The sequence below is a fragment of the Tubulanus polymorphus genome, chromosome 6 (genome assembly GCF_964204645.1).
Source record: "Tubulanus polymorphus chromosome 6, tnTubPoly1.2, whole genome shotgun sequence".
In the NCBI taxonomy this organism is placed as follows: Eukaryota; Metazoa; Nemertea; class Palaeonemertea; order Tubulaniformes; family Tubulanidae; genus Tubulanus; species Tubulanus polymorphus.
The window spans coordinates 8,487,020-8,513,935 of NC_134030.1; the positions used below are offsets into that span (position 1 = coordinate 8,487,020).

At 37.2% G+C, this 26,916-nt stretch overlaps 1 protein-coding gene across 1 annotated transcript; it reads left to right on the forward strand.

The window, feature by feature from the left end:
- The first annotated feature begins 985 nt into the window (after positions 1 to 985).
- On the forward strand, positions 986 to 25,916 carry LOC141907708 (inositol 1,4,5-trisphosphate-gated calcium channel ITPR2-like). Its single transcript, XM_074797445.1, has 66 exons — positions 986 to 1,026; positions 1,698 to 1,771; positions 2,066 to 2,175; positions 2,266 to 2,352; positions 2,443 to 2,601; positions 3,016 to 3,113; positions 3,192 to 3,279; positions 3,362 to 3,452; positions 3,772 to 3,822; positions 4,091 to 4,201; positions 4,304 to 4,449; positions 4,544 to 4,672; positions 4,849 to 4,974; positions 5,266 to 5,316; positions 5,391 to 5,471; positions 5,822 to 6,016; positions 6,894 to 6,953; positions 7,403 to 7,483; positions 7,772 to 7,894; positions 8,426 to 8,530; positions 8,776 to 8,886; positions 9,121 to 9,198; positions 9,331 to 9,463; positions 11,357 to 11,466; positions 11,671 to 11,787; positions 11,879 to 12,014; positions 12,357 to 12,456; positions 12,620 to 12,674; positions 13,089 to 13,219; positions 13,300 to 13,387; positions 13,485 to 13,592; positions 13,937 to 14,073; positions 14,207 to 14,274; positions 14,431 to 14,654; positions 14,772 to 15,010; positions 15,094 to 15,178; positions 15,271 to 15,461; positions 15,700 to 15,813; positions 16,269 to 16,350; positions 16,435 to 16,521; positions 16,626 to 16,730; positions 17,568 to 17,645; positions 17,805 to 17,952; positions 18,089 to 18,221; positions 18,376 to 18,531; positions 18,728 to 18,884; positions 19,019 to 19,116; positions 19,271 to 19,370; positions 19,517 to 19,723; positions 19,919 to 20,035; positions 20,478 to 20,627; positions 20,932 to 21,117; positions 21,242 to 21,310; positions 21,483 to 21,696; positions 21,821 to 21,942; positions 22,030 to 22,199; positions 22,299 to 22,433; positions 22,598 to 22,747; positions 22,904 to 23,102; positions 23,186 to 23,309; positions 23,390 to 23,565; positions 23,777 to 23,929; positions 24,060 to 24,137; positions 24,371 to 24,490; positions 24,740 to 24,877; positions 25,113 to 25,916. Exons 3-66 carry the CDS (start codon positions 2,071 to 2,073, stop codon positions 25,371 to 25,373), a joined length of 8,025 nt encoding a protein of 2,674 aa, XP_074653546.1. The 5' UTR covers positions 986 to 1,026; positions 1,698 to 1,771; positions 2,066 to 2,070; the 3' UTR covers positions 25,374 to 25,916.
- The last annotated feature ends 1,000 nt before the right edge of the window (positions 25,917 to 26,916 follow it).

A 26,916-nucleotide genomic window follows, 5' to 3' on the forward strand; every position in this document is an offset into this window, starting at 1 on the left:
TGGATTTAGATAGAATTTGATATAAACTACAAAACTCTGATTCAAAATGGCGAAGCGCCTCAGTAGTATTATAGTAGACGTTGTTAAACAAGGTGGTATGGGGTCACCAACACCCCTCCGGCAATACGACTGGTAAGACATATACGGACGGTCTGACGTCTGGTTAGATTAGCCTTCTTCCATTCATCATTTCAAGGAGCCGATTACGTTTCTGAGTCCGATCGTGAGGTTTTCATTTGGCCCCTTGGACTATGTTAGTTAGATTGAATTTGATATGTACACGTAAATCTATATCAGTAATCATAAGAAAATTGCGTTTCATTTAGACAAAGATTGCTAGTGCAGAAAGAATATTACGAGCTTCTTATTATGCGAACGCCCATTTGGCGAGTGAGGTTCTTATCTTTGCGAGGAGGATAAATATTTCATGCATTCAAAATATTCACGCGAGTTTCATGCATCAGTCTGAGTGATAAATGTGTGATCAAGTTGTATTAGTCGGAAACATGTTCCTCGGTAACATGTGGGCTAGCCATGCGGGTACAAACAAAAGCCCTTTAACAGTTATATAAGTATATGTTATACCAAACCCAATAAATCTCATTTTCCAACTGGTCACGCATTTTCGATATTTCGCTTTTAACAAATTCACGATCGTTCACATTGGTTTGGTACATCTTGGTTTGGACATTTGAACTCGTCAGTTTCAGGATTTCAGAGAGATTCAAGTATTATCGAGATCTACGTAAACCTTAAACGCAAAAGTAACATACATGTTAACATGTTTTGGTTGTGGGTTTCAATTACGATGTTCACCAGCAAGCCCGTCGCATGATTCTTAAAAGTCATTGAAGGGTGTAATTTCTCATTCTCATATTCAGTTGTTATTTTTTTCAATAATTCTTTTTTTAGGAACCAAGAAGCGGACGATATGCAGGACGGAGAAAGTCCGTTTCTTCTCATTGGGGATGAGATAACGCTCTATTGCGTCGATCCCGATGGATATGTTTTTAGTGACGAATCATGGTATGATTTAACAAAAAAGATTCAATTTACAATATGAAATATTTCTGAAATCTGTTTTTACAATATTCCTTAGGCCGGTTCAATAGACTAGTAGATGTATTGAAATTAACCCGCGGTTAACTGCATTCACTGTCAATATTGAATTAACCCCTGGGCAATGATACCAGTTAGTTTATCAAAGTTAAACCAATTCCAATTTCCAGCAAAAATGTTTTATAGGGATATATGACCTACACCACATAGAAAATCGGCTATATTCATCGGATATACTACGTATTACCTGTGGCAGGTCTACTAAATTCTTAATTGACAATGGTTACCACTTTAAGGTTCTTGTCAAGAACCCTAATGTCTCGAAGAACCCACAATCTGCATTCTACTTTGCTGAAGAACCTTATAGCCTCACCAAGAACCCCTGGGTTCTTCGAAGAACCCCGAACCCATTGTTCTAAGAATGTATAAAACCAGCCCATTTTGTTTAGTTGTATTAGGTTTGCAAGTCTTTGGGCCATACATGTTCTATACGAGACACATATTAAGAATGTCGATATTCTGTCTTATTAACAAACGATTATTGACGACCTACTAAAACTCGAGGCATTTCAAAATTAACAAAAACGTTCATTCGGCTACGATCAATAACACTCGTGTTTTTCGTTTCAATATTTCAGTTCAGCAAAAGACGGCCTGACAATCTTTAACAAACAAGACAGAAAAAAACCGAAGAATATTTCAAATCCTCATGGTGCGTTTTTGTAGTTGAATTCAGCGAATTCTGGGAATTAACCGGCTTAATATTGATACTGATTGCCACCATTAAAAATCTTTATGTAATGAAATGATATTCAAAACATCGTCCAAAAGAAGCACAGTTTTTCCCCATTCCGAACTGGATGAATCAACCAAAGTAACATCATACATTTATTACCAAGTCTTCTGTTCTCACGCTAATTTTTATCCGGAATGAATGCCTACTTCATCAACATCCATAAAATTACCATTAGAAATGATTGTTTTATTATCGTGTTATATCTCGTAGCGTGCATGTTTCAAGTAAGCATTCAGAACAGATATAAACTGAACAAAAAAGCGAGGAATATACAGAAAAAAGCTCTTGGAGAATCCGATAGAGCTGTCACTATTGCGCAGGTATATATGTACTGGCGGATATTGTTTCATCGTGAAATGACTTTTCCATCTAAACGACTGAAATGGTATATTTCTTTTTTCTCAATTTAGGATTCGGCGAAGGCAGAACATCAAGATAATGTAGCAGAATATAACCGTAATATCGGAAAAATTGTCAAATACGGTCAAGTTGTTCAGGCAAGAAATTCTAATGATGGAATTTAGATATTATTACCGTACACATGAAAAAGGAATCGTAATCGAATGCGTAATCAAATTCAATTTTAGCTACGGCACTTGTTTACGGGAAAATACGTTCATGTGAGCTCAACGCAGGGCAGTGTCCGGGACAAAAACAATATGAAAGTCATTCTCTCCGAGCACAACGCTAAACACGCCCAGTTCCGAATACATTCCAGATATAAAGTCAAAGTCGAAGGAGACAATGTGAGCATATATCACACACCCATGCATATAAATGAATTAGTAAACAAAGTACAGCAAAGAAAATGTAATGTCTGAAATCTAGGCAAAAATACGTACGTAAAATTACTCTTGAAATAGAACGCCATAATGAGTTAACGAATGGTATGAATTTAGTATCGTATACATACATTATTATTTCATGGTCTACATCATGTTATATCATCTCTTATGATAAAAAAAAAAGAAATCATAAAACCAGTGTTTGTATCTCGTTCTTTAGTCCAAATTTCAATTTGAATTATGACTATGAAACCTATATGGATTTATGAATACTAATATGAAAAAACCCGAAAGTACGGAATGCGGTGAATTTATTTAAAAAGATAGAAAGACAAACCCATGGAGATGACATGTTTTTTTCTTTTGGATTCTCAGGTGCAGTATCGTGATATCGTAGTTTTTGAGAGTGTAAAATCTCCTGGACAGTTTCTACACTCAAGCGCACCGTGGGAGATTTATCCCGGGTTCACAGGGTAAAATACGTTTTCAATACTATGAAAAATCTTAATGCATGTACGTATACGCATAAAACGATTTATTTCGTGTTGCAGATCAGAGCTGAATCTGGGCATCGAAAGAACAGGATTCGTACTACACAAATGTTACAGCCCTAAACCAGGTGAAAATGACCTCATACGAGTAAGTCACTCCGCCATTTTTGCTCAATAGTACTTGACTATTTGCAATAGAATTAACGCATTCTTTCGAATTTTTTCTACAGAGCGGTTCTATGTTCCGTTTATTCCATCGTGAACTGGAGGCATATCTTATGACGGATGGACTTTTTGTGGATGGCTCGATCCTAACGACCGGTTAGTGCAGTAGTTCTGAATGAGACTGGTAGACTGATATAAATCTCAGTATTCAACCTACAGTTGATTATGTTATTTTCGTTTCTCTGATAATGGGTTTTTTAGATAGAAGTCCGAAACTGTCAGAATGGAATAAATTATCAATTTAAAGTGGGTTTTGTTATTTAGTTTGAACGAATCTACGGGATAAACTGCTTAATGTCATTAGCACTCCATACCCATAGAAGGCTTCATCTGCACTATATCATGTTATTACCAATCATGATAATAAATAATTTACAGAAATAACTCGTATGTATATTTTCTATTTCATCTGAAGATATGTCAAGTGTAGTCGAAAAAGCTGATATGATTGGACTTGCCGATGGAGGTGAGATATGCGTTGGATCGGTGCTATTTGCTACGACTTGCAATCTAGATAAAGGACGCCGTAAAAGAATAGTCTTCGACGAATAAACGTCTTCGATTTCTAGAAAGTCTGGAAAAATTCGGTTTCCCGAAAAACATCCATGTAGCCTGTTTCAATACGGCGGTGTGGCACTACACGCCAAAGTTCTTATTGTTTTAGACAATTTCTTTAGAAATTATTGACATACGGGAATAACAATACGTAACGAAATTACTTGATTCTCATTCAGTTTACCTACGTTTGCGTCCAATAGAACAGCTGAAAAATCCAAAATCACTTATGCCAAGTACGGCTGCCAATACCTATTGGCAAATAGAGGCTGCTTCAAACATTCTATCGGGTGAGTCATAAAATCCAGGTAACATATATCGAGATATCTTAGTAGTAATTAAATATGATCTTTAATTTGAAAAAACGAACATCTTTTTGTTTTTCTTTACAGGCCGACCTATTTACTGGGAACAGCATATTCGCCTGCGTCACGTGACCACCAGAAAATACCTGTTCGTCGACGACTATTTCGACGTGGGTCTGAGCAAAGATGATGATGATCCTCGCACCGTCTTTCGATTCACCCCCGTTAAAACGGTATACAGAACGGAATCGTGTTCAAATCATCTCCGCAGTGTTTGTCACGTTTACATGTCTGATTTACATTAAATATTTTGTGAATTCGAAATAGGAAATTGAGAAGATAAAACAAGGAACGTTTGCCCGAATACAGCACGTTGTATCGGGCAGGTGGCTTCACGGACTGGCCGCCGAGAATCTGAGCAGAAAGTCTAGCATCGACCAAAGAACTAAGAAGAAAGTACGTAAACCGGAATTTCAAACCTCATCACTTTAAGATTAACAACATTAACGGGGCAGTCTTTTTATAGACTAGCCATTACGAAAAATATTCATTGAAAAATAGGATTATCATTGAAATGCCCGTTTTGGCTCTATGGACGTTTGTTGTAATATTGATTTCCCTTGATATCGAAGGTCACCACGAATGACAGTCAACAGTTCGATGACGCGTACGCTCTGCAGGCGGTCAGTGACGTGGACATGAGAAATTGTAATTTCGTCGCTGGTCACACGACTTTTATACGCCAGCTAACGAGATGGGTAAATGAATATAATAATAATAATAATAATAATAATGATAATGATAATGATAATGATAATGATAATGATAATGATAATGATAATGATGATAATAATAATAATAATTTTATTTTATATATAATATCAAATTCAAATACAATATAATGTACATCGAACAGAATTTGCGTTTCTATACATGATAAAATGCTCTTTAAGGCGTTGCTGGGCTTGAGTGATGAAAAATCCGTGGTTATAGGGTCAGTTTCGAAATAAACATGATTGAGATTTTTCAATGAGTGATCTTTATTATAGTTCAACGACCAACGATTCATCAACACGGCTTCCACGTTGAAAGCTGTCCGGGTAGGTGGACATCATGAATCATGGGGGTGGACGAAAGTTCGTGCAAATATCAACTCATAGTATAATTTCTTTAGGTTTTCAACGAATTGGAAGAATTTCTTGTAGTAGATGGGCATCCTGTGAAAGAAAGACAAAAACTCTTGCGTAATTTTAAGGTAGATAAAGGCTGGTTTCACGTTCCCCATTTCCTTTCACAGCAAAAGCATACTCTGTTCCAAAAATGAATGCCCTTGAAAACGATCACAATATGGCCACTGCATGCAATAGCTTTTGTACCCGCAGCTGGAAAGTGCTCGTAATAAACGCGCACTATCGATATTGAATTGCGTTTATCAAGTAAAGCTGAGCAAAAGTTTCGTCTTGGCTGGAAACTGGAAAACGCGTGCCACTGAAAAAGAAGCGGGCAATTGTTAAACTAATCGATCAAAATACCGACCTCGTTATTCGACATATGTAAGTATAGTATCAGAAGACTGATTAAGGCTGCTCGATATTTCAATTGTAGACAATAGACCTGTTAACGAACCTACTGAAATACCCGTTCGTAAAAGGCCCGACTGTACGCGCGATGTCCGAGATCTACCAGAGTGTCTACAGGGTGTTCCACGCGTATTTGACTGGCAACAGCCAGAAGAATGCTCTCTACATGGTTCCGTACATTAAAACGTTTTTCCATCGTCTCTCGAAATTAGTCATTCCGGTATGCATATTCTTGTAGTCACAAATAGAGTTGATCCTCGTTAATACGAATCTTTTGGGCAAGAGTAAAATTAACGTATTAAACGGGCTTCGTATTATCAAAATCTTGATTACTGATGTAGATATGTTACCTGGGAAATGCTGCAGATCTTCATTATAAACGGGTTCCGTCTTAAACAGAATCGCATTAACGAGGTTCCACTGTATTCTTTTTTAAAGGATTATCCATTATAAGACTTTTTTAACGATTTGCGTATGGGGCGACACCTTTCTGCTTATTTGACGTCTATTTCATTTCACTGATCTATCATCACTAAGAGTTTTACAAACGCTTTATTTGAGAAACGCTTATTGATATAAGTCTCACATAATTTACATATTTGACGCAAGCATCAGAATACAGGTCATTAAGATAAAATCCCACTATTTACAGATTAAAAGAATTTAAAAACCAGAATTTATTCATTCAATCTAAAATATATAAATGACACGACGTTTCGATCTCACCCTAGAGATCAACGTCAGGTGTGAGATCGAAACGTCGTGTCTTTTATATATTTTAGATTGAATAAATAAATTCTGGTTTTTAAATTCTTTTAATCTGTAAATAGTGGGATTTTATCTTATCTTCCGTTCACCACGGTTGAGTGTGGTTATCGTTCTACTATACAGGTCATTGTTCTAACCTAGCGGAACACTGTCCTCAGTGGAACCTCAAAGTAGCGATTTTCATGCAATCTTCGGATTTGCCATGGATCGCCACTTTGCTTATTCCAAAATATCTATCGATATAAATGCCTCGCTTTATGGTGCTTGATGAGTGCATCGCAACCTTAATGGCATCATGTTATGTCGCCTCGCTTTTGTAATTCGCATAGGCTGCTGAGAGTAATAAATGGAGACAACTGAAGGAGCATGCGATTGATATCATTAATCAGGTAAGCAAATTCAATGTACCAGTCTTGATTGTCAATTTGTCGATTAACGATTGGTAATGAGATAATCAATTAATGTGTGTATAACCTCAAAATCTGATGTAAGTTTATATTGGTGGGTTGGCATAATCTTTTTTCTTAAGTTGTGAAGATATACGATATCCGCGATATACGCTATACACTTCTACTCAAGAAGGTTACATCTTTTGCTGTGAGAATCTTTTGGTAATTTTTGTGGAAATTCTTTTCTTGTTGTTATTGGTTTGACTTGCCAAAGCAAGCTACATTCAAAAATTACTAAAACTGACTTAATTTCTCCATCATAATATATCAATATTCCGCTAAATACCCCGGGCGGTAACAAAGGTCAAGCGATCGGTGTCTTGTTTCCAAATCTGAGGTAAGCACATTCGCATTAATATTTTTATCATACATGTACGATATGTCGGTAGAAAAAAAGTGGATTGAAATCAATCACGAAGACAAAGACACCAAAATCAACTCCAACAGATTCCGCTCGAATCACCGAAAAGGTAATCTAAGAAGAAATCTTTAAATCTTTCAAGATGATCACGCGATTATTACATATGTCTTGTGAAAATGTTTTAAGGTAGATTCTACTCACCAAATTTCTTCTGCTTCGTAATTTCGCTGCGCTTAATTCTAACTAATACTAGTGCAGTTGTTTTTAGCTAATATAGAATGATTACTGATTAATGATTGCTAAAAGTTCAGTAAAGTTACCAAGAAGAGGAATGCGAACATAAAACCTATTCACGAGAAGGTGACGCTATTATTTGTTTGTTTGCTTTTTTCGGTAGGAAAGCGTTATGTGTCTACTTGGAGAAACCATTATGAAACTGCTCAAAGATAACATGAAACTAGTCGAGAATCTTCATAACGATGAATTGGACCTCATTCTTGTATTGACGAAAAATTCCAAGGTGAGTTTCCGAAGTCATTTTCAAGATGCGAATTTCAATGAAACCTGAGCAATGTAGGGTAGGTTTGGTGTTACCAGGGAAGCGTCCGTATTCCATCTCATCACACTTCCCTGTTTCAACGAACACAATGGACTGCCACACTCGGCAATTTTCAGTATTTAGAAAATTCAGAGATGGACTAGATTGCCCATATCTAGACTGACTCTAGTTTGAATATTTTTGAATCTGTTTCACAGTTCTGAGTTGAATTTGACTCGAGAGTTAAAACATTGAAAATGACCTGGTTTCAACTCAAAGTTAACTCTTAAATCACACCTGTCGAACTGGGTCTTGTAACTAATCGTCGTTCATTTCGTACTATAATTCCTACTTCTATATCTACAATCAGTTCACTTGAAAATTACACGTAATATGAAAATGCTATGCGTAAACATGTCGAAACATCGTGCCCCGTGTCTTGATAAAGTGCTTTTGCAAAACTTTATCAATCATATATATTACTATTAATCTTGTTTTCAATTTTTCTAATAGAATGCAGTATTTCTGGATATGATGAGCGCAGTTTGCGTGTGTGATGGAATGGCAATACCAGACAACCAGAATTACATCGCTAAACACCTTTTTAAAGATGATTATGTAAGTTCGAATCTGCCCAAGCTATAGCAAATACGAAAGCAAAACTGTATCTGTAAAGATTTGATACCTGGTACTTAAAGTTTGTTGAATTCTTTTATGGAATCTTTATGGATTCTTGGACTACGAGAAATGTATCACATGTTCTCAACTTAAAGATTGCCATTCATTTGTACGTTTAAGTAAAGTTTATCGATGTATGTACGAAATAGATATGTAAATATTGTTAATCCTTTTTTGATCGCCAGGTCAACATTCTGAATCTGAGATGCGGCCAGGAACTCGGCCTTCCATACCAACCAGGTGATTTGTACATCCGTATACAAACTCAATACGAACCACTGGATCAGTTCTGTGATGTAAGTTTTGTATACATATTCGATTATCATATTGTGTGAAGTTTGAACGCGAAAAATATCGAATTTTCCTATCGAATTAGAATGACTCCCACGAAACACTAGAACTTCGCACGTCTCATCTTATTTTCATATTTTGATAATTTCAACACGAGTTTCGATATTTATTATGCGTAGTTTGCCATATTCCATCGGTAGTGAATTTTCTGTTCTGTATTTTTGTTATTTCTGTTGCAGAAAAACAGCGAAAAGTACAAACCGGAAGCAATGAACTACCTACTACGTCAGTTAGATCTGATCGGAAAGTTAGCCTACGTGAGTGTAAAACAATATAACGGCATACGGGTATTATTGATCTACAGGAAACTCGCCAATTTTGGCCGTGACCTTTGGTACTGAAGACAAGTAATAGGTCCATCTGAATGATAATATCTGCTACATTTTCAGGGTTGTAATCAATACGTGATCGACTTGGTCACCAACAAGCTTCAACTTCTTACGTGGAATAGAACCTGGACAGCAATTACACGCGAAACTCTACCGGATGACGTGCGGGCAATGTTCTGTAAACTTGTCATAGGTACGTGAAATATATACTTTTTGAGATAACTCAAACGGTAATAACTAGTATAGCAAATACTTTCAGATTTTTTGCTGCTATTCTTAGATATCCATTATCTATTTTCAAGAAAATGATTCCAAATCGAATTACGCACTTTTTTGCGTAATTATGCTGATGGGTGATATCGGCAGTTTTGTGTTATTTTTGAAACGTCATCGATCGTCTATTGTTTGGCCATATATTCCATCAATTACGAAGACCTCATGCCGTGAAAATATGGGCTATCATTTTCCCATTACGTCCAAACAACCGACGGCATTAGAAATCATTCACACCGCGTCCGATACAGCATTCCACTCCAATTTTCTTTGGATAAAAATATGCGAACAAGACATTGACGTTTACCTATCATTTCCTAGGTGAGCATGTCTAATATTACGGAACTCTGCTACAACACTCCGTCATTATACAAGAAACGTTTTCATTATCTGTACGGCATTGGGCCGATCGGAGTTGTCGGCACTTTTCTCAATATTGCCTGCGTCGCAATTTTCTATCGTTCGACGACCTCTTCGGCGTTTCTGACGCTGTTCGTTTTAGCCACGGCAGACATCGGTGTATCAGTGTCGACGGTCTTCTACCACATAGGCGTGATTGCATCCAAGTACATATATTACGAACCCGAAATCGTGTATGAAACCAAATTTGACGATGGGGCGTTTGCCATGTACGTTTTCGCTAATAACTCGATGCAGCTATTTTGGAGATGGCGAAATGTCGTTACACTTTTGGTATCATTCGATCGTTTTATTCACGTTTACTGGCCTCTATCGGCTCGGCGATACTGGAAAATCAATCACTGTATTGTCTATTCCGTAACGTCGTTTCTTCTTTTTTGTGGATTTCACATTTTCTACGCTTTTTACGCTTTCGTGCGCATTCCAGTGACGAGTCCGTGTTATGGCAGACACGTATTGGACAGGAAATATCGAAAATTTAGGAGAGCAGATTTGATATTTATTGTCAATATGATCCATCTTTATCTTCCATCAGCTGGTATTGTGACTTTTACATGTCTTTTAATCTATAAATTGATAACCTACACAAAATCAAATGGAAAAGAAATAGGACACGCGCACGGAAAGAAATCCATCGATGTACAAAGCACTGTCATGATCGTTGGAGCCGCCATTTTGTTTATTTGTTGTAACTGTGGTCAAATAGCCATCGATCTCATCAATAGATTTCCGAACATTTTGGGGTCCGCTAAACCAGTGGATAAAGACGGTTGGCGAGTTTTCTGGACAGATATTTATCTGACCAATGAATACTCAAATGCCATCAATTCTGCCATAAATTTCATCGTGTATTTTATAGTAAGCCGAAGTTTCCGTAGCGAACTAAGCAAGTCGCTACATATATGCACGCCGAAATAGCGTCCTCACCGTGCGTCGATATTTCTACCAATTCAGTTATTCCGTACACTTAAAGTGAACTGTAGTTCTGTCCACAAAACTAAAACGATGAAAAAATTTCTCGAAGTAATTGTGTATCGTGTATATAAAAACTGTTGTTTATAAGTGCATGATGCATGTCGACGCTGTTCAGTACATAATGAAAATAAAGAAAGGATAACTTTTTAGGTTGATCGTGTTATCATATGATAATCCCAAAACGAAATTTGCAAGGATGAAGTTTCTGGGCGCCGTGTTGCCAAAACAAATAAATGGAAATTCATGGAAAATTCATGCGATAGCGAGCATATAGAAAGCAAGATTACTTCAGCTCTCCATCAGAAAATATTAGAAAAATCTAAATTCCGAGTTTTCACAGTAGTACGCGTAGAGTGACAATACATTTTCTTGCAAGATTGATATATGTTCCCGTCATAGTATCGCCTGCTATTTCCAGGGTTATTCGTAAACACCGGTTTATCAACGCCTGAAACCGATCATATGGCGTTGGCCTTCGCGTATGATGAAGTGACGCCAGAAGGTCTCACGCGTGGTTACGTTGACAACGTGAGTACTATCCGTTCTTTGCGGTTATTACCCAGTTATAAATCAGGGCCCAGTTGAACAGTCGTGACTTAAGTTGTTAGATTGGCTACAGAACTAAGTTGGTCTTAGACTGGTCTTAAGTCTAAGCCATGACTATGCAACTGGCCCCAGCGTCTCAATGTTGCTTTATTCTAAAGATGATATACCAACGTTATCAATTCACAGGCTCACCAAGATTTAGCCTATCAGTTTCCAGAGGTGAAAGCTTTCATATTCCAATACATACGAACTAACTCGAAACTCATCGCTACCAATCCCTCCCATAACGAATTTGTAGGAAGGGTAAGTATACGGTCCCATTTATACGTATATGTTTAAATATGGACCCTATCAGTGTTTATCACAAACAGCCATTTGTTGTGTAAACTTTCAGATCGTCGAACTCGTACAGTATCTAATAGAATTTGGATATTTCGTCGAAGTGGAGGACATCAGAAATCTGATCGGACCGATCCTGGAGACGCTTGACGGTCGCGATGATCTGCCATTTTTCGCCAACCAAGAGTTAGGTGAGATGACTTTTGCGCTCTCCCAGTTTATTATAAAACATGTTTACATTTTCCCGTAATCAGCTCCACAGTTGTGAGTTATTACAACTGGCAATTTATTCTCGGCTGATTCTTTGATGATAAGGTTTAGTAAAAACCTCGAAACACAAGTAATCTGCTCACTCCTCATCGATTGTTGGTTCTTTTATCATGTGTTATCCGTAAGGTTAAATGCGAAGTAAAAATCAACTCAAAACTTTTAGCTAGGGACCGACTTTTTGCTCTACTGATTTGAGTGATTCTCATAAGTTTGACTGAGTAAAGGATGGATCTAAAATCAATGAGAATCCAAAATGCTTTCAGATGAAAATTCAGGCGTAGAAAAAGATGTTCAAACTTTTCGAACGGAAAAACGATTTCAGAAAAGTCCCAATAACGACAGTATTATCAGATCTAAGCTGCAGTAAGTTATTTCCATTTCCAGGTTTCGCATTTTTCTGTTTTCATTCAATGAACAGTTTCTTTGTTTTAATTAATCTGATTACCGACTCCTTTGTAAGAGTTCGAAGTAAAGTGAAACCTGCTCGATTTTCTATATACATGTAAATTCATGGACTGATTTGTAGGTGCATGAAGGTTATAAAACTACTCATGAAATTTCAATATCAATCATTAGTTTTGGTAAGTTTCTGAATTATGAAACGTATTTATAAAAAAACGGAAACTGAATAAGGCTAAAATATCTTGATGATGACATGATAATATTTTCGGAAAAAATCTTCAATTGCCTTGTCAATTTTCTCAACGTTCCTTGTCAATAATTACCTTGTCAATTATCCAGGCAAATTCTTCTCATCTCACAATGCTATGTCAGTGACAAGTAACAACTTTGTTCTTATTTGTTCTGATGATGGCAACATGGGTCAGCCTAAACATGTTGATGTCATCGTTGTATGTCAGATACAGCAAAAAATGATAGAAATGTTCGCCTTGGCGTTTTGTTTACTATTTTCGAAAAAATCAAGCATACTCAATAAAATTGTCAATAGCAGATATATTGCTATCTTATCGTGATGATTTGTGGGAATATTACAGGAGTTCCTCAGCTTGTTCAAAGATGTAGAGGATAGGTCACATGTCGAGAAAGACTGTTGTTTGTTTCGAGACCCGCGAAGCGTTGTAACAGGTACCATGTACGGACGTTTTGACATCGACTCTGCTTCCAGGTTAGTTTTGCCACGAATGTACTTGCCTTGACTTTCATTTGACAATTATTCAACTATTTTCAAATATTCAATGATTTTAGCGTAACGAAAAATGCGCGAAAGAAATTGGTGCGTTTGTTCACAGAGAAACAATATTTTGATAAAGAACAATTGACCAACGTGCTATTGGTAAGTAGTCGGCCCCAACTGGAACAATCTTGGTTCATGATACAACTATCAACTATAATCTACTTAATCTTTCAATATATATCATTCATCTCGTCAGGATTGTGCCATGTACGATTACGATGATATGGTTACCGAATCCACTTTGCTACTGAGCAAATTCTACTCGGAGAAAAGTGAAATGTTCGAACGAGCCCACCGTAGTCAGGTAATTAACGAAAATAAATTCAACCATCCAGGTTAAAATGTCGATCATACGGTAGCAAACGTAAACAAATGTAGAAAAAACATGCATACTTGTTGGTATTACGCAATTTAACCTTGATATTACGTGATGTGATTTTGAATTATCGAGCTGAATCATAATTTTATACGATACGATAAAAACATGGGCCCATTAATACAAATTAGACCTTAAAAACATTACTCAGTTTTTCCTGGTCTAATAGACATTACGAATACGTACAAATAATCTAGTGTTAATCATCTTTAAAGGCACGACATTTGACAATATATGATTTGAGGTCTATTTTCTTACTATTTTTCGATAAGATCCTGGTTACCGGGGAGTCACTGCACGTTCATGAACAGTGCAAGGCGTTAATACCAATGATGAAGCATCTGGCTCGTATGAAATGGACTGACGCTCAGACCGAAAAAATCAGCAACTCCATGGACACGCTAAAAGAGTATGTTGACGACTAGTGGCAATATCGAATACGAACATTAACACCAAAAGGAGAAAAGTGACGGAGTGAATCTTGACATTTGAAAAGAAAAAAGAATTTCTGTTTCTAATATAGAGTTTTCCTGGTTTTCTAGGTTCTGTCACTTGGCAGATCGGCCAAGTATGAGACATCCAATAAACCAAAAGATACTCGCGAATCATGGTAAACTTTTCTTATCATTATCATAATCGTCATCATTATCATAACACGGTTACCTTACGTTAGGAATTGAACAATAAACAAAATTTTGTATAGGCTATATCAGCAGTTCATCTGATTCTCGATTTATTTTTGATTGAAACAAACCGTATATTGTAGATCTCGTCGCCGTGATATTCGACATTTTGGCTCAGCATGAAGATCAAGATCTCGAAGATGAAAACGGTTCCGATGCTCATCGCGAGGCGATCAATAAGACATTTCGGTGCCTAGAATACCTGGCGACCGGAAATCCGCTCGTCCAAGAACAGGTGTATCCGCGTCTTGACCGTATACTAACTATTTACGGTGCCACTGAAAGTATGGCGAAATGTCTCACCATGGTACGTAACATATGGTTCGAAAATATTCACTCTTACAACACGGAAAAACAACATTTTCTTTGAGTCCTGCTGCCGAGGTGGATCATCTGCACAATTTTACCTTGCCTTAACATATAGGTTTTCAAAAACAACGAAGAATTATGTCTTAAGATTCCACCTCAGACGATCGAACTTCTGGTCAGACGCGCGGCTGAGGAACGCGAAAACGCACCGTCCATGTTATGTTTGCTACAAGCTCTTACGAAACTTGAAGACGTCGACTTGGCTTTGAAACGAAATCAAACCTATATGATGAAGTTCATTATGCAGTATTTCCACAAGGTCGCTTACGTATTGGACCAACCTCAAGATATCAGGTTCGTGACACAGCATACAGCGATTTTCCTAAACGAATATGCCATTACAGGTACATGAATTCCTTGTTTTCTCATGAACACAGAGAGCAGATTCTTACAAAACGTTACGGCCAAGCTCATCTATCGTATTACATTCATCTAGTCGAACTGATTGCCACGTGCGCTGAGGTAATGTCAACAATATTCAACCAACATGTTTTCAGAACTCAAATATCGGTAAAAAGAAAATAATGTAAATCGTTTCACTATCTTTTCGCCAGGGAGAAAGTCGTTTCATCGAGTCTCTTGGTCAGAAGTTCGTGCCTACGGATCATATATTTTGGGTACTCAATAACGAGCAGGTGGCCAAAAATCTTAAGATCCCATTTCTGCAGTACTTACTGAACATGTACTTGGTAACATCGTCTAGTTCGATGTCTAGTGGTGCGGCAGCCGACCTTTCTCACGACAGGTGGGTAAAAGAGCTCTGCATTGTCACCGGCTGAAGCGCCAATGGAGGAAAGATTATCAAGTCATAAAGCTTGACAAAGTTGATGAGTTATGCTCATGTATGTCCGCCATCGTTCTCCATTTAATCTAATTAGATGTATTCAATTATGAAAAATACGGATTTGAAAATCGCTTTCGACGAAACATTTTTAAACCGTTTTACCATAACTTGATAATTCGTAAATTTTCTACCGTTTCAGTGGTGCTTGGCAACACCTCGAGTCTTGTATAGACGATATCGTTCAGTTGACTAATTATGCAATAAAGAACCGCGAACGGGTCAAACCACTTATAGAATTACCACTGGATGTGAGGTTAGTCCGTTTCTTATTACATATCGTCGCATAAACTCTAATTTAAAAACAGTATGGTTATTACAAGGAGTATCACCAAATTTTGCTGCTAACTAAAAAGAAAATAAAGTTTAAATCATGATTTATTTTTATGTTTTAAGGAAGCTGAATAGATGAGGAATAATGCCTGAATAGTTATGATAATCATAATAATCGCCCCATCCAAACAAAGTCGGGGCTAACCCGACTAAATTTTGATTAGATTTAGGTCTACTAGATATTGTGTGTACCTCAAGGCCAAAACTTTTGATCGCATTCACATACTAAAGCAACTATACAGCCGCTTAAAACTGAACTCATTGATGTGAGCCGTATATATAAGATCAGATATATCAAGAGATATTTGAATCTATCGGTCGAAATACATTAAAGTTTGATAGAAGTGCTTAATCAATCTTGTTTCAATTTTTTTGCAGTGAAGTCCTGGAAAAAAGCGATGATAACGATTTCCGCGTGACTTTGGTCTACGTTTTATTTGGTATTCTACCTTACTGCGAAGTAAGTACACTCACATTTCCATTAGAACCACGTCTAATCATGTAGAAATGCTATAACATCGACTAAGAATTTACCAAATTTCAGGTGTTCTTCAGACGACTGTATGATCCACAACCGACTGCTTACCCGCATGAAGTCGAGATAACTAACAAAATAGGCCACGCTGTCATGGTAGGTACATCTAGGCAGTGTGCTTCAGATCCCGAGTTCCCTGAGCCTTCGTGATATTGATAATTTTTTCCTTTCATCTCTATGGTAACCATTCTCATTTTCAGACATTTAACGAGGCCATGGGTCCCCTGCTGACGAAGCCGAATCATTTAAGGTTGATATGCAGTGCATCTTTGTCTATTGCACCGCGAACCGACATCCCAACAAGTGTAAGGCGATGCTAGTTTCTGATGTTTATTAATTAAAAAAAAAATATCATCAGCTTATCAATATATATCATCACTACCATATTCATATTCTGCGCAAATTGATATTCTATCTTGAAGTGGCACGAATTACTACAAAATTATCCTATTCGACGATGTTGAATAAGCAAGGAAGTTTTTTTGTGGTTGTGGTAGCTTACGAAAGATCGTGGAGTGATTTGCTCCAAATCGAGGAATTGAATCATTGATTTATAAATGTCACTGAATCCTTTATCTGTTTCAGACCATCGAACATTTCTGCTCGGAGGAAAGTTTCATCTTAGCGAGTACATTAGAATATAAACTTTAGTTGTCTGGCCCATTACTAATACTTGCACGCCATCTAACGTAGCGTGAATTCGTCCTTTTCGATATGAATCCTGATATCGACCAAAGTGCCCTAGCATTAAAAGGCTGTGGGCTGTGCGTGCCTCTTGCGTGTTTTTTTAGCATAAGTTGTCAATTCGACTAAAACCTATTGATTTGTACATGCATATTAAAATATCATACTATCACGGCAATTCACACGCGCATATGCCAATGCCTTCATCGCTATAAGCTGCATTCATCTTTCCTCTGCAAAGCACCATCCTCATGGCAAATAAAAATAAGATGATGATAACATTGCTATATCTAATGTTGTAAGATCGGTATTTCCATAGTACCCTCGAGTTATATGGTATGTCTAATCATTCGCTCTACAAAACGAATGTGACGCTAATGTGACGAAAAGACAGACAATCGATGTCTCAAGTCTTGTTATTCAACGTGGCTTTATGAAGTCGTTTCTTTTTGTGGCAGGTGTTAGAAGACTTTCTTGTTAAATGTTCTGTAAATGATGCAAGTCAAATGGTTGAATCGGAAGATGCAGTATACATGGTATGTTTACGGAACATTTGAATATGCCTTCTCGATCATGCACACGGCCATTTTTATCATTTAACGAAATCCGAGCATATCTTGCATTTGAGTAGGTTTTTTTTAAATTGGCAAGATTGATTTAAGTTAATTCTATACGACTGTTCATTATCCCGTCAGGACTTTGAAAACTATTACGAACAAGAAGAAGAGCTGAATGAACAAAGGTCGAATTTCGTGCAACGGTTCAAAGAAATTTACGAAGGGCCGAACACCGTCAAAAGACAACTGGTATTCACTAATGTACCGGCAAGCGTCGCTGATAAAGGTCAGTTGAATTTTAGAGGACAAAGTGTTTGGCTCCGGGCATAATTTTGAGCTACATACTAAGTAAATCAATAACATCTCTCTTAATTTCAAATTTTCGACCGTGTCGGAAGATTTTCTTTGATTTTCCTGTTCAGAATACACCCGGATTGGAGGTAATGAAGAATTACCACTGGGCAGAGATTTCCAGGAGTTCATCCAATGCTTCCGAGACAGTAAGAACCGAGACAAAAAATATCCGAAAGCTGGAATTCTCCTGAAACAACTGTCGTAAGTTAATTGTATTTCTGGTGGTTTGAATAATTTGGCTCGCCCGGTTGCAAGTGCTGGAATGATATTTTTTTCTAAACGATACCTGTTTTAGGTAATATACTTTCATTTTCTTGCGTATACGATAACAAACGAGATTTGTATTTGCCATTAGAATTTCGACTAAGCGCGGTGAACCGAAGGGTGACTTGAAGAGACGAGAACGGGAAGAACTTGACATCAAGTGTTTCAAAATACTTCGTGCCATGATAGTGAACGTTGAACGCCTGCTTCCTGAGGGTTACGACGAATCGCGTCGGCAAACGAAAAAGTATGTTCATTTCTATTCGTAGTTGAAGAGTTGAGAGCCAGCCATTAACTCGTGTCTTATCATGCTGAAATATTATTATGTTTCACCTAGTTCTTGTAGCCCACGACCATAATGAACCAACCAAAGCATTGACAACCCTACAATGTATACTAGTGGCAAATGTAGAGATGAAAAGTTATGCTTCTTTCTTTTATAGAATTTTGCGCAGTTTACGTACGATCCAGGATGAATTCAACAATTTGGACGCAATACGAATTGTTTTACCTCAAGTTTCCCGTATGAACAACATCATCGTCCAAGAAGCGTTGGCGTTCATGTCAGCCATGTTGTTCAATGCTAATAAAACAACCCAGGTTAATGTCATATTGCATATCATGAAAATGAATACATGTATTCTTTGCTAATAGAAATCTTATTTGATTCAGGATAGATGTTACATTGTGTATAATGATATTAAAAGTAAATGTTTGAATTTTTTTTCACAAAGGAACAAGTATACGATAACTTTTTGGCAACAGAACAAGAGACGTTTTTCTTCGCTCTTCGTAGACAAATTAAGATGTCATCGGTTCAAATACGAGAGCGGTATGTGAAATCCTATAGGTTTACATGGGAATATTTTGATTGGATAATGATTATGTATAATCGGAGACCTTCCACCGACGGGACATATATTCAATCACAATATGCATCAAACTCTTGACGATTCGTTTAAAAGTAACTTTCAAATGCATTTTAGGAGGGGCCTCGTTTCTCAGCGGCGCGCCAAAAAAGCAGAGAGAGTAGCCCATGCCAAGACGCTAGAAAGTACATTGCCAGCTGGTCGGCAAGCTCTTTTGGTTTGTATTGTATATGCGCACAGTATACTATCCACACAAACATCTGACAATTTTGTTGGCAATCTTGTTGGCTTTTGTTTATCTTGGCCGAATTTTGGTTTGAATTAATTGATAACGCTGATAATGCTTTACTCGTTCATTCCTAGAAAATTGAACAAATTGAACGCCAGAGACAGCAAATAATTTCTTCGCGCAACAAAGATGCAAGTGCCACAAAAGCCCCCAACGAAACAGCGGCGATACCGAAAAGAGGTGCCGGTGTTTTGGTCAATGGAAAGACGAACCCAGCATTCCAAAGCGATGAAGCCGGAATCGAATTGAAAAATGTCAAGAACTCGCCTGTGACTGTAACGGTAGGTCAAAAAAATATCATGTATATGCTATCGAGACTATTCAAAATATTTAAGTAATAATTCTAGATTAAAAATGACTCTCAAGTTGAACTGAAAAGATTTGCCTATAAATCAGAACAGTGAAACAAGGTCCAGAATTCATTGAAACCTAACAATGAGTACTCTTTTCATCTTTACTATATAATCTTCGTTCAGCCAACTGAAACTACCGATGATGGCTTTTCGGAACTATATAAAGGATGCGACACCGGTATTGGTGCAGTCTTGCAGCTTCTCGGAAAGTTATGCGACGGTCAAAATGTCGACCTTCAGGTAATTCAGTTAACAGCCTCGTTGAAACAAGCAGTGATTCTCTCTACTTATACATTTGTATGTCCCATACGCGCAGGGGGCGAAAACTTGTCTTTGAAATCGGAAATTAGAGTTTAAGTACATATTTAGAAATTCTGGTTCCGGATCAGGTAAATGATTTCTTATCCAGCCTGTGAATTAACACACGTGATAGTGGTAGCCTTATATCATCTAATACCCTAATACCAGAACATCACGAGTGGAAAGAACTAAGATTGCTATGTCCGTTTTTGTAATTGTTTTTTTGGTCATTTTCCACGTACACTAAGCAGTGTTGAGATCGGCAGATCTTTCAGGGATGATCATTATCATTCACGTATTCAAATGAAATGGATTGACAAAAGGAAAATAAGCAAGCCTCAAACGTTCTTGATAAATGTTCGATTGATTTTCTCTTTAACAGAATTATCTTCGCGAACAACCCGACAATGTGATATCTTGCAACTTATTGGCACAAGTTGTAGAGTTTACGTCCGAGGTATACAGCAACATCAATCCCGTCACGATCGAGCTGACCAGTAGAATCCTTGATACTATCAATGAAATGGTGGTCGTAAGTTTTTTTTCTATGGGCGAATCTGTTCCGACGCGTAAGACCCGTAGTATATGTTGCATTATGTATGTTGACCCACTCGACGGTCCGTATATGTTTCCAAATCAAGTTGAAATCATGAACAACAATGGTCATTTCCACACCATGCAAGTTATCACTGCATGGTCCGAACTGATGAAAAACTAGCATAGTGTTTTTATGCTACAAGAAGAAAAAACAGAACAAGCCCAAGGACTCATCCGAATTTCTATCTGCATACCGTTGTAACAAACAACTTAAATGATTGAATTTCTTTTTTCGCCAGGGAAATCATAAAAACCAGATGGTAGCTTTGGACAATAAAATCATCGATTATGTCAACTATATTCTAAGAGCTAAACAGTTCATGTCGTGTTCATCAGAACAGAGTATAGAACTAGTGTCCAATGTAACCGGTCTTGTATATTCGCTTATTGAAGAGAACAACCCACAAACTGATAGAGTTACTAAAGTAAGTAATGCGTGCAAAAGCACATGCTATGCAATTTGGAATCGTTCACCACTAAATCGTATCTTTGGAAAAATGCAATTTTGCACGATTTCTTGTTAAATGATCTCATTAATTTTTTTTTCAGGAATGTGTCGAATCTTTGGATAAAGGAGCTCTTTTGAATTTACTTACTGAATGCTATCTGCTGTCGAAGGTATAGACTTTTATATTACGTATACTGTTATTAGAATAGCCTTTAAACAGAGTTCCATATCTATTTCATTAATCCGCATTTATTTTGGATGTAGATTATTTGTGCAATCTACCACATCAAGCACAAAGATACCTTATTGTACAAGGTTTTCTATATTCTTTAAATTCTAAAGCCTAAACAAAAGATGAATGTCACCAATGTGCTGTCAGCAAAAGTGGACGAAACGCCGGATGATGTCTATTCAGCAAAGAATATGGTGTTGTCGAAAGGAATGGAACCCGACTACATAAGCGGGGAAACAAAAGATTGTCTACACGAATGCGGCACTGGTTTATATCTACTGATGAGACGAATATTCGACATCACTCCAAAATTCAGGAAAATGTGTAGGTTTATACGGGTATTACAACATACATCGCATTACTGTATATCATTTGATATAAATTTTCAAGCATAAAGGTTCTCAAATCCATTCCATCACTACCCTTCCATCTATTTGTCATACACCAGATTCGTTTGATGTACACCCGAGCGAACGGGCAGCGGTGGCACATTACGACGCAAAAAACATATCTTGCGAAGTAGTAAAGGACAACATCTTGCAGAAGGTCAACTTCCTCGTTGACAATACGGTAACGTTGAAATTCGAACTCCTCTGAAAATTTGCGGTACGAGAAAAAATGAGTAAATTAACGATTCAAATTAATGTTTCATTGAAGGCTATCCTGCGAGAGGAGGTGATTGAACGAGTGAAGTGGGAAGTGGACCGTACAAGTGGAGCAGCGAAAATCCGAGACTTAATGGACTGGGCACCGGAAATAATGAAGGATATGAAAGCTCAGCGTAAATTATTGAAATCAAAACTGGCCACATTTCTCATGAAAAACTGGTACGTATGTGGTTGGTAATTTTGGTGTCCTCTACAATGAGAATGCAGGATAAGTTATTCGAACTGTTTTGGTTCGTAATATTTGTTTTCTTTCATAAGGAAATTGTGGAATAATTTGACAGTCGGTTGGTGCATAATGATACAGATATTCTTGCTCGTAGTGTGGAAAGCTGAAGCCACAATAAACACAGTACCTGATCCAAATGCAAATCCACTTCCTCCGGAATTATACGAGTAAGAAAACATTTCAAATATCAATAAAATCATCAATCAATAGAAATAAGGTTAATATGATTGCTATTGATCTATATTATATGGTGTCGTACAAGCATCATTTTACTTGAAATCAAAATGTATAATTTCTACATCATCATATCATCTCTACCTCATTATTTTAGCACGCATACATTTTACAATTACATGACGAAGGAACAATTCATGCCTATATCGTACACTTTGGGTGCCATCCAGGTATACCTGGTAGTGATTGTTGTTGCTACTTATTTCTTACTGAATCAGCCAAGACTACCGAGATTCTCCTTTCTCAGGTACGTAATGATATCATTCAGAAGTTACAAATTCATCTGGATTCGTACTTGTTGTCTAACACATTTCTGTGCTCAAATTTTCTTAAACCTTTTGCGGCGTTTTCAAACATATAGCCATCAACAATATTTATGATAAACCGTTTCTCAATTCTTCAGGAAGGTATATGCAAAATGTTTCAAGAAAAAGAAAAAGTCACCGAGGGTGGCACAAGATGGCGCTGACGACACATTTGACGACATGGAAGAAGATGACTATGACGAAGAAGAAGGAATTAAAAACAAACCAGATGACGATGACGACACACAAGGTCGTCTGGAAGCGAAACTATTCAGCTTTACGACCTTCTACTTCGCTGTAATTTTCAAACATTTTCAGCTTAAGACTTGACAATAAATTGAAGAAAATTGAGAAAATATCCTCGAATACTTTTTTTTCAGATAATGTTAGGTTGTTCGATTGCCGGGACAATTTATCTAGAATACTTTTTCTGCGCTATTTTACTGAACATCGTTAACGGTAACCAGTTATTGGCTCGGGTCATCAAAGCCGTCACTCAAAACGGTAGGAAACTGCAGTACCTAAATAACCTTGGGTGATGTCTGCATCACGAAATTCATTCTACCCTTTCTGTTTTACGATAGGTTTGTCATTGATGTGGGTCAGTATCCTAGGACTGATTTTGATCTATATCTTTGCTTTGATATCGTTTGCCACACAACGCTCTGTAATGGACGCCACTCAGAACTGGCATTGTATGACGTTGGCACAATGTTTTGTCACGATCACTAGATACGGTTTGATCGGCGATCTTCTCGATGTAAGTATACTATTTGATGGTGACAATTTCTTATGAATACGAAACATTCCAAAATCACATATTATTACAAATTAATTGGTGAAGTCGAATCATTTCCAAAGATAATGACCATGCAAATGATATCTAGTTTAAATATTGCGTATGCCTTTTAGTTTTCTTCATACATTTTCGGATTATATTGTACGTTTTGTCAATTGATCTTTTTTTACAGGGTATGCCCATACCCGACCAGGAAAAGTATTTTGCTCGTTTTAGTTTCTACGTTGTGTACAAACTTGCGTTTTTCATTCTCATCACTACCATCGGTTTGAATATCATTTTCGGTATCATCGTCGACACGTTTTCTGAACTTCGTGATACAAAGGTAGACATATTGTTTCCATCATTTTCTACAAGTCAGTACCCAAATCTAATTCTGAATTTGAATACAGGATCACTGGAATTGACTCCAAAAATCGTTGATGTGGGTTTTAAGGTTACTTTTTCTACTGCAGTGGACTGCCGAGCAAGACATGCGAGACACTTGTTTCATTTGCGGATGCGCAAGCTATGTATTTGAACACAATGGAAAGGTAAACAGTCGGAATCATAATGAAAAGAAATAAACCGCTGACATAATGTTTCAAGATGAATATAATATACAAAGGCTCTATTAGCAATATTCGAGCATTCTAGATTGTGAATCATGAATGCATCGAAATGATGACCACTAAATTTTACATATACAGGTCTTAAATGATCAGAAGTATCTCAATATGAACATATACATTTCGGTTACAGTAGATATTTTATGATTATTTTAAAGGGTTTTGTTTACCACGTCGGAAAGGAACATAACATGTGGGCTTACATGTTTCTCTTTTTGAAATTAAAAGAAACAAAAGTGAACGACTTGAATGCCATTGAACTTTATCTAAGAACGAAGGTATGTATATTATATATACAGATTGGAATGAATGCGTGGACCACCAATTTTGTTGATAAATGGCCATTATCTATTGGAAATGAATTTGTTGTCTCGTTAACGATAACTCTAAGTCTGGTACAAGTACTAGTTTACGTATATCATCTATGCGTTTGGTTTAACTACTGGGAAGTAGACAACTGGAAACCTCCTTTTTGTGATCTTGGCACATCGGGGTATAACGTTTGATATTATTTCTCCACCATACAGATAGAAGAAAAAGCCTACGATTTCTTTCCGGTGGAAAGAGCTTTGTGTTTACAGGATGCAGAAGTTGACGAAAAAGAAATTCAACTCAACAAAATGATGGACTGCGTACAATCCATATTCGATCGACTAAGCGAAGAGGCAAATATATACCTAAAATTAGTCTACCTTAAATCTAACATCTAAATCATAAAATATTCTATGTTTTGCATCTATGATATCTTAAACTAAAACAGTGATTTAATTTGTTTTTAAATCAATTAACTACAGCATGATAGGACATAGGTCTACACGTGGATGAATATGGTGGAGAGAACATCGACATTCTTTTTTTTGTTGAGTAGAAATGATGAAACAAAATTTTATTCCCTTTCAGGATCGCATGAAACGAATAGCCGAAGAACGTGAAAAACAGGAGAGTTGGGAAAAAGAACAACGAGAAAAGTTATATGGAAACGCTGGTGCAGGAAGTGTATCGCCACCGCCTCCACCACCTCTAACACCGCTGGCACCTTCCCAGCAGCAACATACGATAACACCAGAACAAGTTGAAATCGATGAACATCAACCAGACGTAGAGGCTGATGAGGAAGTGGCCGCAATGTTCGCAGCACAGGACACTGGCGATGTATTTTAGATCTAAGTTGAATCATATATTGTAAAATGAAATTAAAGGTTGATACGTTGAAAAATTGAAAAACAAAAATTCAAGCAGCGAGGCAATATAAGGGCTGAGGCGGATCTAGGGAAGTCTTGTGTTGTCGTATTGACACTTATGCAAATGTCAATTATGAAGAAATGTAAAATTGAAGTGTAAATTCGATGTGTAGCTTAGTTTAAGTGTCGAGGTGTTCAGGTCCAGTAATTTTTCCAATTTTTTAAAAAAGCTTTTGATCAGCCACTGAGAGACGAATTTATTTGTTTTGCTGTTTTGCTTAGTGATGTCAGGGAAGTGTGATGATCACACTTCCCTGGTGATGTAAACCACTTTGTGACGGTAAAGCACCTCATCCCGGAAAACGACCGATATTGGTGCCCACATAATCTTATTTTATAGATATGTAATATAATGTACAGTGTACAAACAAACAGCGGTGTTATCATTTATGCGAAAAAAATGCGTATATCCATATTTTACTATAAAGATTTTATTTGCCGTTAAAAATTAACCTGTGAAGTATTGTTTGTCAAACATTTTTACTGAAGTTATTTTTTTCAGTTGCTATTTGTACAATAAACAGTATTATATCGAAAAAATTACCTGAATCTTTACGTCCATCGTTTTTGGCGCCAACATAATCATCACGGTAGTTATGGCGACTTCATGCATCCATCATTTCCTCATTATATCGTATTTTGTCCAAATCACCCTCAATTAAAGTTGTTACTTGCATCGCAGTCAATATCACCATTCACTCCCACCAGCAGTTCACTGGAAGGCTTCATTTGGGAAAGTGAGGATGTCTAATGTTACGGATATCTGCTTCAACACTCCATCAGTGTACAAGAAACGTTTCCATTATCTGTACGGCATTGGGCCAATCGGAGTTGTCGGCACTTTTCTCAATATTGTCTGCGCCGTCGTTTTCTATGGTTCGATGTCCTCTTCAGCGTACCTGACGCTGTTCGTTTTGGCTGTGGCTGATATTGGTGTATCGATGTCGACGATTTGCTACCACATAGGCGTTATTGCATCAAAGTACATATATTATGAACCGGAAATCGTGTATGAAACCAAATTTGACGATGGGGCGTTTGCTATGTTCGTTTTTGCCAACAGTTCTTTACAGCTATTTTGGAGATGGCGAAATGTCGTTACACTTTTGGTATCATTCGATCGATTTATTCACGTTTACTGGCCTCTATCGGCTCGGCGATACTGGAGAATCAAACACTGTATTGTATATTCCGTGGTCACATTTCTAATGTTTGTCGTGTTTCACGTTGTGTATGCCTATTATACGTTCGCACGAGAACCGGTTACAAGTCCGTGTTATGGAAAACACGTACTGGAAAGAAAATATCGAATATTTAGCAGATCTAGAGCAAATTTGATATTCGCTGTTAATATGATCCATCTTTACCTTCCATCAGCTGGTATCGTAATTTTTACGTGTCTTTTAATTCATAAATTGATGTCCTATTCAAAATCACAAGAAAAAGAAATAGGACACGCGCAC

Excerpts from the sequence above, each read along its gene's own strand:
- LOC141907708 (XM_074797445.1), top strand. The coding sequence starts at position 2,071 with ATGTTTCAAGTAAGCATTCAGAACAGATATAAACTGAACAAAAAAGCG. Across the intron at positions 20,036-20,477 it reads GTCAAAATGTCGACCTTCAG|AATTATCTTCGCGAACAACC; the intron begins GTAATTCAGTTA and ends TCTCTTTAACAG. Across the intron at positions 22,748-22,903 it reads CCGAGATTCTCCTTTCTCAG|GAAGGTATATGCAAAATGTT; the intron begins GTACGTAATGAT and ends TCAATTCTTCAG.